Source organism: Stegastes partitus, unplaced genomic scaffold (genome assembly GCF_000690725.1).
Source record: "Stegastes partitus isolate 25-593 unplaced genomic scaffold, Stegastes_partitus-1.0.2 Scaffold2222, whole genome shotgun sequence".
NCBI classification, from domain to species: domain Eukaryota; kingdom Metazoa; phylum Chordata; class Actinopteri; family Pomacentridae; genus Stegastes; species Stegastes partitus.
In genome coordinates this window covers 38,075-52,303 of record NW_007579953.1, presented here as the reverse complement: position 1 = coordinate 52,303, position 14,229 = coordinate 38,075, and the positions used below count along the sequence as shown (strand labels likewise).

Below are 14,229 nucleotides of genomic sequence, written 5' to 3'. Positions count from 1 at the left end.
GCAGGGCTCCTGACAATTGCGACAATTTCTTGTATGCACAAGTTAAAATTTCAACTGATCGCATTCATGCAAGTGCATGATGATTATTAAGCTGTTTTGGTGTCACTGTAGCCGGCACAGGAAGCTACTATGTTAACCACAGTGGTGGAAAGCAGACATTTATAACTTCTGTGGACTGTGGTATTTACACCTAAAAATGTGGTCTTCTCATGAAATGTGGAGCGCACCTACATTCGCTGTTTTCTATGAGTGGAACAGCACATGTATGTATTTAATTACACCCCCGCTACTATAACAGCAATGATACATGCAGAAGGAAAAGCAGAATGATAGCAGAAGACCCCCATGCTGCCTATGAAGCAGCTGATAGTTCAGTGCTGTAACATCAGTAGAAGGACGCTTCTTCAACAGCAGGAGAGGTTCCAACAGAACGAAAACACTACTGAGCAGACACACTGAGTTGACCCCAATACAGTACAGCTGTGTTAAGGAACTAGATGCTACGCCACCACCAGTCAAGACAGCTGTGTCCACTGAGCTGAGGATGAAAACTGTGGCCAGACTAAACACAGTCAACCTCCCAGTGTGCTATCAGAAGAGACACTTCTGCCTACATTAACACAGTGCTTCTCACAACTGCCACCATCACGGAAACCAGTAAACCTGTATAAGTCACTACTTGGGTTTCTCTCTCACTGTAAGGTCTTGAACTCGGGATCTTACATTTACTATATGTCCTGATACAATGCCCAGAGAAGTTCCACAAGTGCCAATAGTCGTGTCATTGCAATGCCTGATCTAGAACTGCTCCATTTTTATATTTATGTTCATCTCAGTGAGAGCATGACCACAACCATTTCTATACTACAGATATCAGTGTACACTGTATTTCCTGTTTTTAATCTGAGACACACAAAGACATGCCCTGTTCAGGATTGTCTGAGCAAGCAGGATTATACATTTTCCCAGAGTGTTTTCCGTATATATTTATTAGGTCTGATTATTTATATGAATTAAATATTGTTCATTGTTGAGTTGGATGATGTTTTACAGATGAGTTAAAAGACGAAGAGAAAGAAAAGTAGTAGCTTGATTCATTATTCTGTTAAAATTAGGTATTTTCTAACAGGTGTGTGTGTGTGTGTACGCACATATCTGACATGATGCACTAAAGCAATTAAAAAGTCCTTTTGATGTCGTTGAATCGAAGTTTTTTTTTTTCCTGCAGATTTCTTGCATTTGTTTGAATGTAAAATCTGACCTGCATGATGTGAACATCACACTCAGATTGTATTTGTCTGCTCACAGGGAGAAAGACGAGGATGAGGGACTCCCCAGCGAGACAGAAGAAGACAGACGGCAGCAGGAGAACAGAGCAAAGGAGATTCGAGGTGAAGAGCCACGAATTGTGTTCTGTTGTATTGGACAGTTAATGTCCTTGTATTAAAATTGCTCATGCATTCATTGGTCTTGTTTTCCAGCACTTCTAAGGAGAAAAGATGAGCAGATCATCTCTTTGTTGGAGGAGAAGGTCCACATCTTCAGAGAGTTGGGTGACTGCAATCCTGTCCCTGAGGATACAAACCGAACAGTCAGGGAGCGGATGCTATTCATGGTCACACCTGATGATGTCACAAAGGGGGAGCCAATCATAAATGATGTCCTGAGAGAAGGTTAGCAAGGTTCTCAGGTCATATTGTATTGTGTGTGTTTGCTAGAGATGATATTTGTTCATTACTGTCCATCTCTATCAGTGGAGACCCTGCATGCTTTAGTGAGCTGTGGTGTTGGTGGAGCAGACTGCAAAGTTCCAGTTGGTGGGACAGGGGGCAGTATGGGACCAGTCTGTCTGCCCAGGCGAGCTGAAACATTCGGAGGCTTTGATAGTCATCAGATGAACAGCAGCAAAAGTAAGACACGTGCACTCATGTCTAAAATCACACATGTAGGTTAATAAACACAAGCGTCTTTTGGTCTGTACTTATGGAAATGTCTTTGTCTTTTGCTGCTCCACCTGAGAGCAGGTGTAATGCAGTCATTTCTAAGTCATCACTGTTGTTCAGTTTCCTTTGAAAAACTGTTTTATTTCAAATACATAAAAGCAGCTTTATCCCAACCTGCTGTGGCAAACCTGACTCACCTCTATAATCTTCCCTGTCAGATGGAGAGAAGGAAGAGGGAGATGATTCACTGGACCTCCGCAGGACTGAGTCAGACAGCGTGCTGAAAAAGGTGTCTGTTTCCATGCAATACATATTTGCCAAATGCACTAACTATGAAGGCATTTGGTTCCTAAATCTCTTTTGATACATTAATGTCAGTCCCAGTGCACAAGGGGGAATGAAAAAATTACAAGACTGCGTCAGTAAAAATCAAAAACTGCACCTCCATTATCCCCATTGAAGTAGTCTCCTTGTGCAGTGATACACCTCTCCTAGCACTTGTGCTCCCTAGAAGTCCTGTTATATATACATGTAAAGCACCACCTGAAATGAGTACTCAATCTGTGTTAAAATAGCAACTTCTCCACAAAAATGTAATTTTGGGGAAGAAAAGAAAAGTGGCTGGTGAGCAGGGCGGGTGGAGAGCAACAGTTTTGTTGTTGTGGGCAAAAAATTGTCCCATGCAATCATCATCTGGCATGCGAGCTCATTAGTGCACCCACATGCCATTGCACCACAGTTCATGTAGTTTCATACCAAATGGTTTTTCTCAGACACCTCAGGACATTACCGTAGGACTCTGCCTTGACAGTCTGACCCTGGAGGATTATTTATTGGTGCACCACCACATTAGTGTTGAAGGTAACAATGAGAATGCTCCTGATGCTCCTGACCTGATGTGCCATGTCTGGTTTTGAAAGCTGCAATTCTTCCACTGTGAAAACTGCTGTTTCTTCTCTCGGTGGTAGCCACAGACCCACCTCTCATTACAAGTGATGATCCTCAGCATTAGGGTTGAGTCATCTCAGCTTCTGGCTGATGCAGAGTGTTTGTTCTCTGCTCCAGTTTGTGGCCCATAAAGAAATGAGTATTGTGCACCTACCAGTTGTCACAAAAACATGTGGAACGCAGGTCCTTAGGTTGCCAGCAAGGTGTGATGCAACATCTTGTCTCATGGCAGTAGCTGGTTACGTATACATGTGAACGTGACATGCATGACGAACTATCGTACAACTTTAAAATCAACTCTTGGACCAGATAAACAAAGCATTAGTTAACCTTTGGTCTAGTCTACTCAGATTAAAGCAGTTAAGAGAAACAGATGAAATTTCAAAATTCACTTAAAATTCACTTGACAGTTATAGCGACAGTCTAAATTCACAGGAAAAACTGCAAAAAGTTGTGTAAGGTGCTGAGCAGCTTATTTGCCACCTACCCTGAAAATTGGTGTAGGTGTACGAAGGAGAGATGATTCCATTTTAAGGCAAATCGTGCTCATACCAAATGTTGATTTGATGTTCTTGTTTATTTCATGGCACTTTGTATCAACTTCACTAATGAATTTAAGATCATTCATTACATCTTTTGAAAACATCTTCCCTGTGCCTTGATTGTATGAACCTTTAAACAGTACTGTACCTCCTTTTAGGACTTAACATCCAACAAAATCCTTCATGAACACACTATGTCGTCAGTCTGTTTACAACAATAGATAGATTGATATATTTGGTGCTTGAACAAACACAAATTTGGGTCAGGCGTTTCTGAGCCTCTCACTTCTAGAACCATGCAGTTACCATAGTGTATTGGTATAATTGTGTGGATGTTAAATGTGCTGAAAATGTTAACATTACGTTTATGTGTGCCTCAGGGAGCAACAGCCAGTCTGCAGATGCTGCTAAAGAGAAACAATGAAGTAAGTGTGTGGGTTTGGTGTTTACAACACTGCAGCTACAATCAGAAACACTTCTTGGGTTTTTTTGCCATCCTGTGATCAAATCTACACTGGTATTCAACCATAGGTCTACATAATAAATATGGCAACACTTACTGTAGGCAAAGCAGATGATAGTTCAGGTAAGGTATTTTTTAAAACCTCTGAACCATGTTGTCTTTAAAAGCTCACCAAATTTAGACCATTAATTATAGCCAGAAACAAGTTTGCAACATGCTAAAGCTAAATTTTCAACTTTTCCACAGTCCTTAAACCAATCATGTGTGACATGACGTTCCATTGGTAAAATTATACAAATCCAAACTTAAAATAATAATACTTCATCAAAATCACTTTATTTTACTAAATTCACCAGAGATAACGCATTTGCATTGGGTCATATAAATAAATTGTTTCACTGAAACTTAAATGACTGTGCAGCAACTGTTTTGTGTGTGTTTTAGCTTTGGTTTGTGTTGTCTGATTTCTGCTCCAAATTATTGATTGTCTCACCCCTGTTGAAATTTGGTTTGTTCATAACAATAGAACAGCACAGATGAAAACCGATGGCCAGCATCATCATTTTGAGCAAATGGGAGTCATGTTACCATGTTTAAGTTGAAGCTAAACCTGTTCATCTAAAATTAAAGCCATCTTTACCTAACATTATATAAATGTCGTGTTTCTCCAGCAGGTCCTGCACAGTGTGACACATCTTCATGACCTGCTGATTTCACTGCAGGTACCAGAGGCACACCTACATGTTATCTACAGTCAGTATAGTCAGGTTGTATTTTTTTTTGTTTGTTTTTTTGTGCTTCATTATAATTCATTTCCGAACTATCTTTTCCGACCTCTAGGCAGTGGTCGTCCAGCAGGACTCATTCATCGAGGACCAGCGGCAGGCCCTGAACGACCGGTTTGCCACCAACTCCTCCAGACACTCGTCGTCTTCCTCACTGTCGTCCTCATCTTCCTCCCGCCCTTCCTCTCTTATTGAGCAAGAGAAGCACAGGAGTCTGGAGAGACAAAGACAGGAGATGGCGAGCCTACAGGTTTGCTTTTACTGCTGCCTTCTCTGCACTCTGTCTGCTTTCACATAATCAATCCTGACTGCAGTGGACTGACACTCTCTCTGTTTCATATGAATCTATAGGATTCTGTGCACTTCACATGTGTTTACATTAGGAATGCATGATATTGGATTCTTGTCAATGTCCACATGCCAATATTTTCCAACCAAATTTGACTAGGTGATAAATACACAATTTAGCCTGACATGTATTATCTGCCTTTATCGGTTAATGTAGATGATGATGTCAACAGAATCATGCATTCCAAGTTTTACTCTGGTACTGTCTACACCTAAATCTATATTACTGTCTTCCAGTTACAGTTTTTCTCAATTGCTAAAACACTAAACCTCATTCTGTGAACCAAATTCTCGGTGGGCTTAACTCATTTTTGGAATCAAATGTTCTTTTTGCCAAACCTCAAACACTGTTCAGGTACTTAGACTCCATTTGCAAAACTCATCTGCTCTTTTTTTGCTAAACTTTAAACACACTTTCAATCACAAAACACAACTCCAACACAACTGTTATCTTTTACACACAACAACTCAAAATTGAACAAAAATGTTTCTAATGACGTGATCAGACCAGTTGGACAGGACAGAAGTCATGTGCATGAGAGGAGTTTTTCTCTGTGTGGCAGTGGAAGGCTTGATTGTATGAAACCTTTGAACAGTACTGTTCAAAAATAAAACTTTCCCTGGCTGTCAGTCATACACAGCCTTACACCAGGGAAACTTTACTGGAAACAATTGAACAGTCCTGTGATGATATAGCTGTGGAGTCCTGTCAAGGCTGGGTTCTTCCCCCATTGTCTGGCAAGGGGAAGTATTGCCTGTGACGTGGATGAAGTCCTCTGGCTGGACCTGGCACACAGACATGATGTTGGAGAATGAATCTCAGTGACTTTGATTGTGCAGTAATGTGCTTTTCATTTATTTTTGTTTTTATTTTTTTGTTATGAAAGTGCTGAATGTAGATATCACTTTAACTACAACAGTTTTTGCTAAATACGTTTACAAGAAACATTTTCTGTTAACTACACGCCCTGGAGGTTGTGTGCCAAATAATTTTATGTAGTGTCTGGTGCAGGGGTGGGCAATCCTGGTCCTCGAGGGCCATAGTCCTGCATGTTTTAGATGTTTCTCTCTTTCAACACACCTGATTCAAATGATCAGCTCATCATCAAGCTCTGCAGAAGCCAATGATCCTGATCATTTGAATCAGGTATGTTGGAAGAGGGAAACATCTAAAACATTGTGGCCCTCGAGGACCAGGATTGCCCACCCCTGGTCTAGCGAATGCTCTGTGGTGAATATATTTTGACTTGCTGTGTGCATGATCTGATCATTGTTTGGTTTTGAGGTGATAATTTAAAGTTTTGAAAAAATGGGTGGAAGTTTCAAGAACTGTGTTTTAGCAATTGGGAAAAAAATAGTATAATATTTACACCCCTTTGTGGTTTGTTTCAGAAACAACAGGCTGCACACCAGGAAGAGAAGAGAAAGAGAGAGAAGAAGTGGGAGTTAAAAGAGAAAGGTCTGGCAGAACGGGAGGAGAGGCTAAGAGTGGAGGAGGATGAGACCAGGAGAAGGCGTATGCAACTAACGGCGGAAACGGAGACATTACAGAGAAAGAAAGACGAGTACCAAAGAGAACTGGAGAGGCTGAGAGAGGCACAGAGGAGGCTGGAGAGAGAAGAGGAGGCGCTAAGAAGAGACACAGAGAGGCTATATGCCAAAGACCAGGTCAGAGATTTTCCCCATAGACAGTCCACTTATGATACAGGCAGGTAAATGAAACTTTAAGAACACAAGTACAGGTTTGACTTTTCTACCCTGGTACACCCACACAGGTTGCGTTGACTCTACGTGGACTATGTAGTTCAAAAAGTTGAAGCTGTGCAACAATAAGAGGAGTCAAGAGTTTACACACATCATACTGGTGTTGACACAGTAGGGTTGGGTATGGTTTAGCAATTCTGATTCTGATTCAGCCTAATAATTCCTCCACTCACAATAGACATTTTTCTGAGTACTTTTACTTCTACTACTATGGTACATTTTCCTGATTATACTGACATACTTTTACTTTCAGTAAAAAGGTGTTAGTGCAAGACTTTTATAGTGTGGTAGTAACATACTTTAAGTACTTTTACGTAAGTATCTGAGTACTTCCTGGACCACTGCCCATCTCTGTATGTCATGAAACAAACGCTTAGTTATATGAATGTATTTAAAATGTTTTTTAGCCAGTGTGGTTAGCACAGACCCAGTCTGAAGGCCAATTCATGCTTGTCACGTCCTCATGTCTGCAAGGGTAGTGTGACATAAACTTAGTCATCCAACACAAGGGTGTATATGAACTTCCATGCATGCAGCCAAAAATTTGAGACCCTACTGTCTATACTGCAGGCATGTCCAGTGCTCATGCTCCAGGAGAACAAATCCTTGTTGTCAGGAGAGGTTGTAAGAGGGGAATTTTCATCCCACCTTTAGAATTCACCTGTAACACAGTTATAACTGAAGTGGTTGCAGCAAGACTTAGCATGTGCTTTAAACAGTACATGCTGTTTATCAACAGAGCCCAAAAACAGTGCAAATTCTGAAGTTCTCCAGAAATGCAAATCTTTATGTCCTGAAGTTTGACTGATTTGTTTCTTCTGGCTTCACTGAGAGATACAACCGGGTGTCATCTGCATAGCAACGTAAATTAATGTCACCAAAGAGAAATATGTAGAAAATGTAATTTTGTTTTAGTTTACAGCAACCCTAAAAGCCTGCAGTAAAAATAGATTGATCAGATCCAGTTAGGAAGAAAAAAACATGGAACTTGGAATTTTTGCTCTGATACATGTTGTGTGCAATCTGTTTTGTGCAACTCAGCATTTTTCCAAATCTCACAGGGAGAGAATGCAAAGTTAGCATGACCCATAGACTCATAGCAGCCACATTAATGTACAATATGTTAAGATGGAATTAAACAGAATGATCCTTTAATGTATCTTATGTCTCTTTGCATTATTTAATAATCTTTCCAGTCAGAGCAGCTTCAAAGGTACCAGTCAACTTCCCTCACCAATTTAGAAGACTCCCTACGGTTCCACAGCTCAGGGTCTCTGGATCTGGGTTCAAAAGAAGTAGCAGAACCACCAAAAGAGGTAAAAAGTGAAGTCATTCTTTAAAAAGCAGATGTGTTCGTTGCATTTTAGTAGGCTGCTATAGGAATCCTACAACAAATCTGAGTTTATGGATGTTCTGTAGGTGGAGCTCTCATCTTCTGCCCCGACTAAGGAACCTTTCCTCCGCATTGGATCCAAGCGGATGGGCAAAAACTTCAACCCTTTCTCCTCTGCCTCCACCTCTAAGCCTCAAGGAGCAGAGAGGGAATCCCAGCTCCCCACAAAACTGCTCCAACTGGCTAAACCTAAAGAGAAGAAAGACAAGAAGAAGAAGAAAGGGAAAGGAGGCGATCAGACAGAGATAGGTAAAATCAACACATTCTGTCCTGAAGTTCACACTTGTATCAGTAAATAGGGGAAAGAATACCTGTAACACCCACTAATCCTAAATAAGAGGTACTGTGGGAAATTACACTTAATCACCTTTCAGCTGAGAGTCAGATGTTTATTTGGACACTACTTTCATGTCTGTGTGTGTTAAATATAATGCTGCAGTCAGGCTGTTGTTAACTTAATGTAGCATTAAGACTTCAAACGGAAAACAGCTCGTCTGGTCATGCCCAGAGGTGAAGAAATCCACCTATGCGTACCTATAAAGTTCACTAATGTGGATTATATCTTGTTTGTTTATTATTGACAGTGTAAGTTATGAAGTCTAAGTGTAAGTTCTTGTAGCGATGTGTTGGCTAAATGTATGCTTTCTCTGTCTCTTTAGAGAACAAAGTTGCTGTGATGTTGGATCCTCAGAATGAGGGAGACATCTTCTACTGCTGAGAATCTGAATGATGCACAAGTGAACTTCAAAGCTTCCTGAGGAACCAGACAATGGCCAGTGCAGCAAAAACTACTCCAATTGTCTCCCAAGTCTCTGTTTGGATGGAAAATTATTGCATTAGCCACTGCTGACAGTCTGGCCCCTGGACACTGTCCCAGCCTGCCTATCAGACAGAGTGCATCATCACGGATGAGAAACCAGCTCAGGGTCACAGACTGCTCTTTAAAACAACGTACAGACTTATCTGAAGGTGTCCCGAGTAAACAAAAGGGGACCACCTCCTCCAGAGACATTGGGTAACATTTTGAGCTGACATATTCAGTGATTAGGATTTTAATTCAAGACGTGTGCCAAGAATATCCCCTAACAACCCTCCATCACTGAAAGATGTGATGGAAAGCCTCGGAGGATCAAACAAGAACAGAAGACTTTCTTCCAGCTGTAAATCACAGACATGTGCTAGTTCATGTCATGCGGTGCTTAAAGTCAGATCTGTTCAAGACTTCAGACTGTTGCGAAACTTAGCTTTAGCATGAACCACTAAGTGCCATTTCTTTCAGGAATTGCTGATGCTAACTTTGGATGCTTATTTTGCTGGTGACTCGTGAGTTTCTGCTCACAGTTCCACCATCTGTGTCCCAACTTGATGAACTCCTAATCTAATGTGTGACTCGTGTCCCTACATTTGCTTTAACTCAAGACTTATCAGTCAAGCTGACAAAGTCAAACAAGGGATTAACAGATGCCACTTGACATGTAATAGGTACAATAGGTAACCCCTGATTGAACCCACTGTTTCTCACTGTTCACACTGTGTGCTAAGGTCAATGTACGTCAAGGCCAAAGACTGTCAGACACAATCAATTTATTGTCATTCATCAGAGAGAGGAGGAATCTATTTAAACTGGCTTGTCTCATGGTCCGCTAATTAAAGCTGGTCAGGCCTTGAAGATCATTCCCACTCTGTCAGTATAGACAGCAGTTTTTTACAGCTCTGGAAGAGCTCCACATAAGAATTAGTGATCATCTGTAGCTTTTGTTCAGTGTGACAATCATGACAGGTCAACTGTTGTTGCAGCACAACAAGGATCAGGAATCCAAAGTTGTTAACATGCACTTTATACACACGCACACACACACACACACTCGCACATACACATACTATTTCCCCCCAATAATTTAATCATAATGTTTTTTCAATAATTTGATACTCATGAAAGAGAACATATTCATTTGTTGTTGCAAACTTAATTCCTAATACATGTTGAATTGTTTTTAGATGGGGACAGATCCCCAAAGTCCTAAAGGATGATATTTTTTATTTTGTGCTGTCAGGATTTCATACTCATGCTTGCATGGTGGTAAATGTTCATATTTTTGCATGTCCATCTAACTGAAATGAAATAGAAGTGTACCAACACCATGGCTTTCTCTGTGATCCTTAATAGGAAAAGTACTAGTAACTGATTTAAAATGGAAACACTTTGGTATGGAACTGCAGTACTTGCTAGTTATACTGTAGTAGGGCTTGGTCAGAGTTCAGTATTATTGAAAATAGATGTTTTATCTGGACTAGAAATGTACTACAGAAGTGAAGACCCCACAGTGACAAATCACTTAACTGTCAAATGATTCCAAATTGCATCACCTGTCAATAATTGCATTGTTTCTACAATGAACACTTGAGTGTTTCCTTTTATGAGCAATCAAGAAAAAAGAAACTTGAGAAAGACTATATTAAAAATAAAGAAGAAACGGAATGCAACAAAGGTGTACACACACGTGATCACGTAAACACAAAATCTGTGATTTCAAGAACGTGTCATTGTGACACTAACCAGAGCAACATGTAGCGTGAGATGATTGGTCAGATCAAGGTATTATTTTACAATGTTCAAAATCAATAATTCCAAACACATCTGCGTGAAAAACGAATTGAGTTATGGGTTGTTGGGTTGTTTTTGTTGTTTTGTCTGTTAATTCACACTGTGAATTTCAATTCAGCCATACAGCCCAGCCCTACATTGTTCATAGTTTTCTAGGAAGAGAGAGTCACACAACATCTACTCGCATTCTCAATTTGTTTAAAAATAAAAAAATTATCAATAAGAAGAAGAAGAAGAAGAAATTCAGAATAATGATAAAATCTACATCACAGTGAATTTACCATTTACACCCAGCAGCCATAACAGTAAAACCACTGAAAGGTGACGTGAATAACATTGATTATTTTGTTACACCTGTCAGTTGGTGGGATATATGAGGCAGAAAGTGAACAGTCGGTTCAAATTAATGCGTTGGAAGGGGGATAAATGAGCAAGCATGAATACTTGTGTGACATTGACAACAGCTAAATTGTGACAGGTATACAACTGGGTAAGAATATCTCCAAAACGGCAGGTGATCCTTCAGTGGGTAGGACCTTCCAAAAGTGATCCAAGGAAAGACATTAGATGAACCAGTAACGGGGTGATGGGCGCCCGAGGCTCACTGATGCAAGTGGGGAGCAAAGGCTACCCTACAACTACAACTTTCTGAAAACCATAGGAAGGTGTCAGACCATATAGTGCATTACAGTTTGCTGTGTGGCTACAGATCAGTCAGAGTGCCCATGCTGACACCTGTCCACCACTGAAAATAAGTGCAATGAGCATGTGAGGATCACAACTGCACCATGAAGCAATGGAAGAAGGTGGTCTGGTTCACTGAATCACTTGTTCTTTTACAGCATGTATCCACACAATACCGCAGAAACATCAGAAAAAACATTAAGAGAGGAGTGAGCAGCTGCTTTGTTATGTTTACATGTTCTATACTGTGAGCTCACTAAAGGAACCCTCTCGATGTTTCTGTTAACCACAGGGATTTCTATGCTGGATCCCCACTGCAAGTTTAACAATTTCCAAGTTAGAGTCAGTGCACAAAGTGTACGTTAAATTTCTCTAAAGTGTTTTTCAAAAATTGTTGTCAAATTTGACTCTAAATGGGTAGAATAAACATGTAAATTTAATGATTTTCTTTTAGACTATTCATTAATTCTGTTTTGCAATATAGCCTTTATTGCATATTATGATTTGTTAAGCCCTGCGATGGACTGGTGACCTGTCCAGGGTGTCCCCCGCCTTCGCCCTAAGTCGGCTGGGATAGGCTCCAGCCCCCCCGCGACGCTAGTGAGGATTAAGCGGTGTATAGATAATGGATGGATGGATGGATGATTTGTTAACTACTCGCTACTATAATCTAAACCAGGGTTTCCCAAACTTTTCAGCCCGTGACTCCCAAATTAAAGGTTCCTGAGACTGGTGACACCTACTATAACGTGCACACGGATACACGCACTAATAGGTGTATCCAAACACGGGAAAAACGACAACAAAAAGGAACAGAATCGCCTGACAACCGTGATTGTTGTTGTCATGTGCAAAGTACTGACTTATACATTTTAATTTCCATATAAGCAGGAGAATATCTCAGTCAGAGTAACAGCCATAAAATGTGGCATTGAGTGAACATGTAAACATCGTTGCTGTGCAAATATACATTTTGGGAATAACTATGTTTCAGTGTTGATCTCAACTAATGAGATGGGTGGGCACTATGCATGGAGCACAACAAGACCATTCTGCAACCCCCCCTTGAGGCCTCAGGAGTCACGACCCCCACTTTGGGAACCCCTGATCTAAACAACCAGGCTTACATGACCCTGAAAAAGAAATGGAATAGATGAAAGAGGAGAGAGCACGAGCAAAGATCCAATTAGAGGAGCGCTCCTGAATATTTTTTTAAGTTTTTTTTAATTTATTAATTTTTACCATCTCACCACATGGGAAAAAATACATTGTCTAATTTGTTTTTTTGTTTTTTTTTAACCAATTACAGGTGACATGAGCTGGACTGCACGGAGAATGCAGCTTTGGTGTTCACTCAAAATAGTGACGAGTGGAACTTGTGCTATCGGGGAGACGTGCACTGGGATTAAAATGGATAATTCACACACAAAAAAAAAACCAAGCAGGGCTGCTTTACTGCACAATCCAAATCCTTTGCAAAACTTGAGATTAGTTGAATTGTTTTACATTTTACCCTATAACAAATGATGCAAATGAAAAGATTGTGGTTTTTTGTTGTTTTTTTTTTAAATTCAGGACTGACAAACACAATGTGACAGTTATAAACAGTTAGTATTTATGTGTATCTCATTAGGGCCACTTGGAAGCAAATTGTCAGGCTGCTTTTTGTTGCCATTCTATCCCTGCAGTGTGGTTTAGTTGTTTCAGAAAAGCAGGTTTAACAAACTTTTCGTTTTAAAGTTCTGAGTTTTTTTTAACCCAGATTTGATTTATAGAAAGATTTCAATTTCAGAACAAGTGATAGCAAATACTTCAATCAGCCTTGAATACCTGGAGAAACGGGGTGTGACTTAACTTTTGAGGCATAACTGCATGCTATAAAGCCTTATATCTCTGTTCTCTTCAGCCTCCACTGGTATTGATAACACACCACCACACAGTGGATTCCCAGAGGCTCACATTCCTCTCCTATTATCCATCCACAATAATAATTCAGAGGTTTAGATTTGCACCATATTGATTTACTCCTCCTGTTCTCTGCAAAGCTGTCTGAAGAAAAAAAAAAAAACATTCAGCTCGGTGTCTTTTTCTGTCTTTCTGTTGAGCAGAGCTGAAACTGAAACCACTGCAGCTCATCTCTAATTCGCCACAGTTCTTCTTTCACACTCACGTTCATTCCTTCTCTGCTAATTAAAGAAGCCAAACACACAGTGGCAGGTTCCTGTGGAGATTTACTTACTGTCAGGAATGCAGTTCTGCATTTTTACATCACAGCCAGCATCCTCAGCAGCAGTATCATACAGCCAACATGTAACTTAAATGAAAGTAATGTGCCATAATATGTTTGTCCATCTCTGGTTGTTGATTTAACCCCTAAAAATTAATCTCATCAAAGTTACATATTTACACATAGGCTTTTACATGAAAATAATACCATCCTCCCTGCCTCTCTCTCCACTCAGCCCTTCCCCTGCTGGCAGCAGTGCAAGCACACCAGCTTACCAACATCTCTGAGCAAAAACTTACATGTTCGAACCAGAACCTGATTCCGAAGAAGAAGAATCATACAAAAATCCACACAATACACACACACACACAAACACAAAATGTATATACAGTCATGGAAACAATGATTAGACCATCCTTGTTTTCTTCAGTTTCTTGTTCATTTTAATGCCTGGTTCAACTAAAGGTATATTACCTGAAGAATACAATGAACACCAATCTCGTTGTACACTGTATAATGACAATAAA

At 40.2% G+C, this 14,229-nt stretch overlaps 1 protein-coding gene across 1 annotated transcript in view; it reads left to right on the top strand.

Moving 5' to 3' along the window:
- The window catches only part of LOC103374365 (A-kinase anchor protein 13), a 31,022-nt gene extending 19,107 nt beyond the window's left edge, over positions 1–11,915 (top strand). Inside the window, exons 22-32 of the mRNA XM_008304443.1 lie at positions 1,309–1,391; positions 1,482–1,673; positions 1,755–1,910; positions 2,162–2,232; positions 3,814–3,858; positions 4,571–4,618; positions 4,737–4,931; positions 6,422–6,697; positions 7,990–8,109; positions 8,213–8,435; positions 8,846–11,915. Of these exons, the coding sequence (XP_008302665.1) occupies positions 1,309–1,391; positions 1,482–1,673; positions 1,755–1,910; positions 2,162–2,232; positions 3,814–3,858; positions 4,571–4,618; positions 4,737–4,931; positions 6,422–6,697; positions 7,990–8,109; positions 8,213–8,435; positions 8,846–8,904 (1,468 nt within the window). The 3' untranslated portion in view covers positions 8,905–11,915. The remainder of the gene's footprint in view (positions 1–1,308; positions 1,392–1,481; positions 1,674–1,754; positions 1,911–2,161; positions 2,233–3,813; positions 3,859–4,570; positions 4,619–4,736; positions 4,932–6,421; positions 6,698–7,989; positions 8,110–8,212; positions 8,436–8,845) is intronic.
- Positions 11,916–14,229: the final 2,314 nt, after the last annotated feature.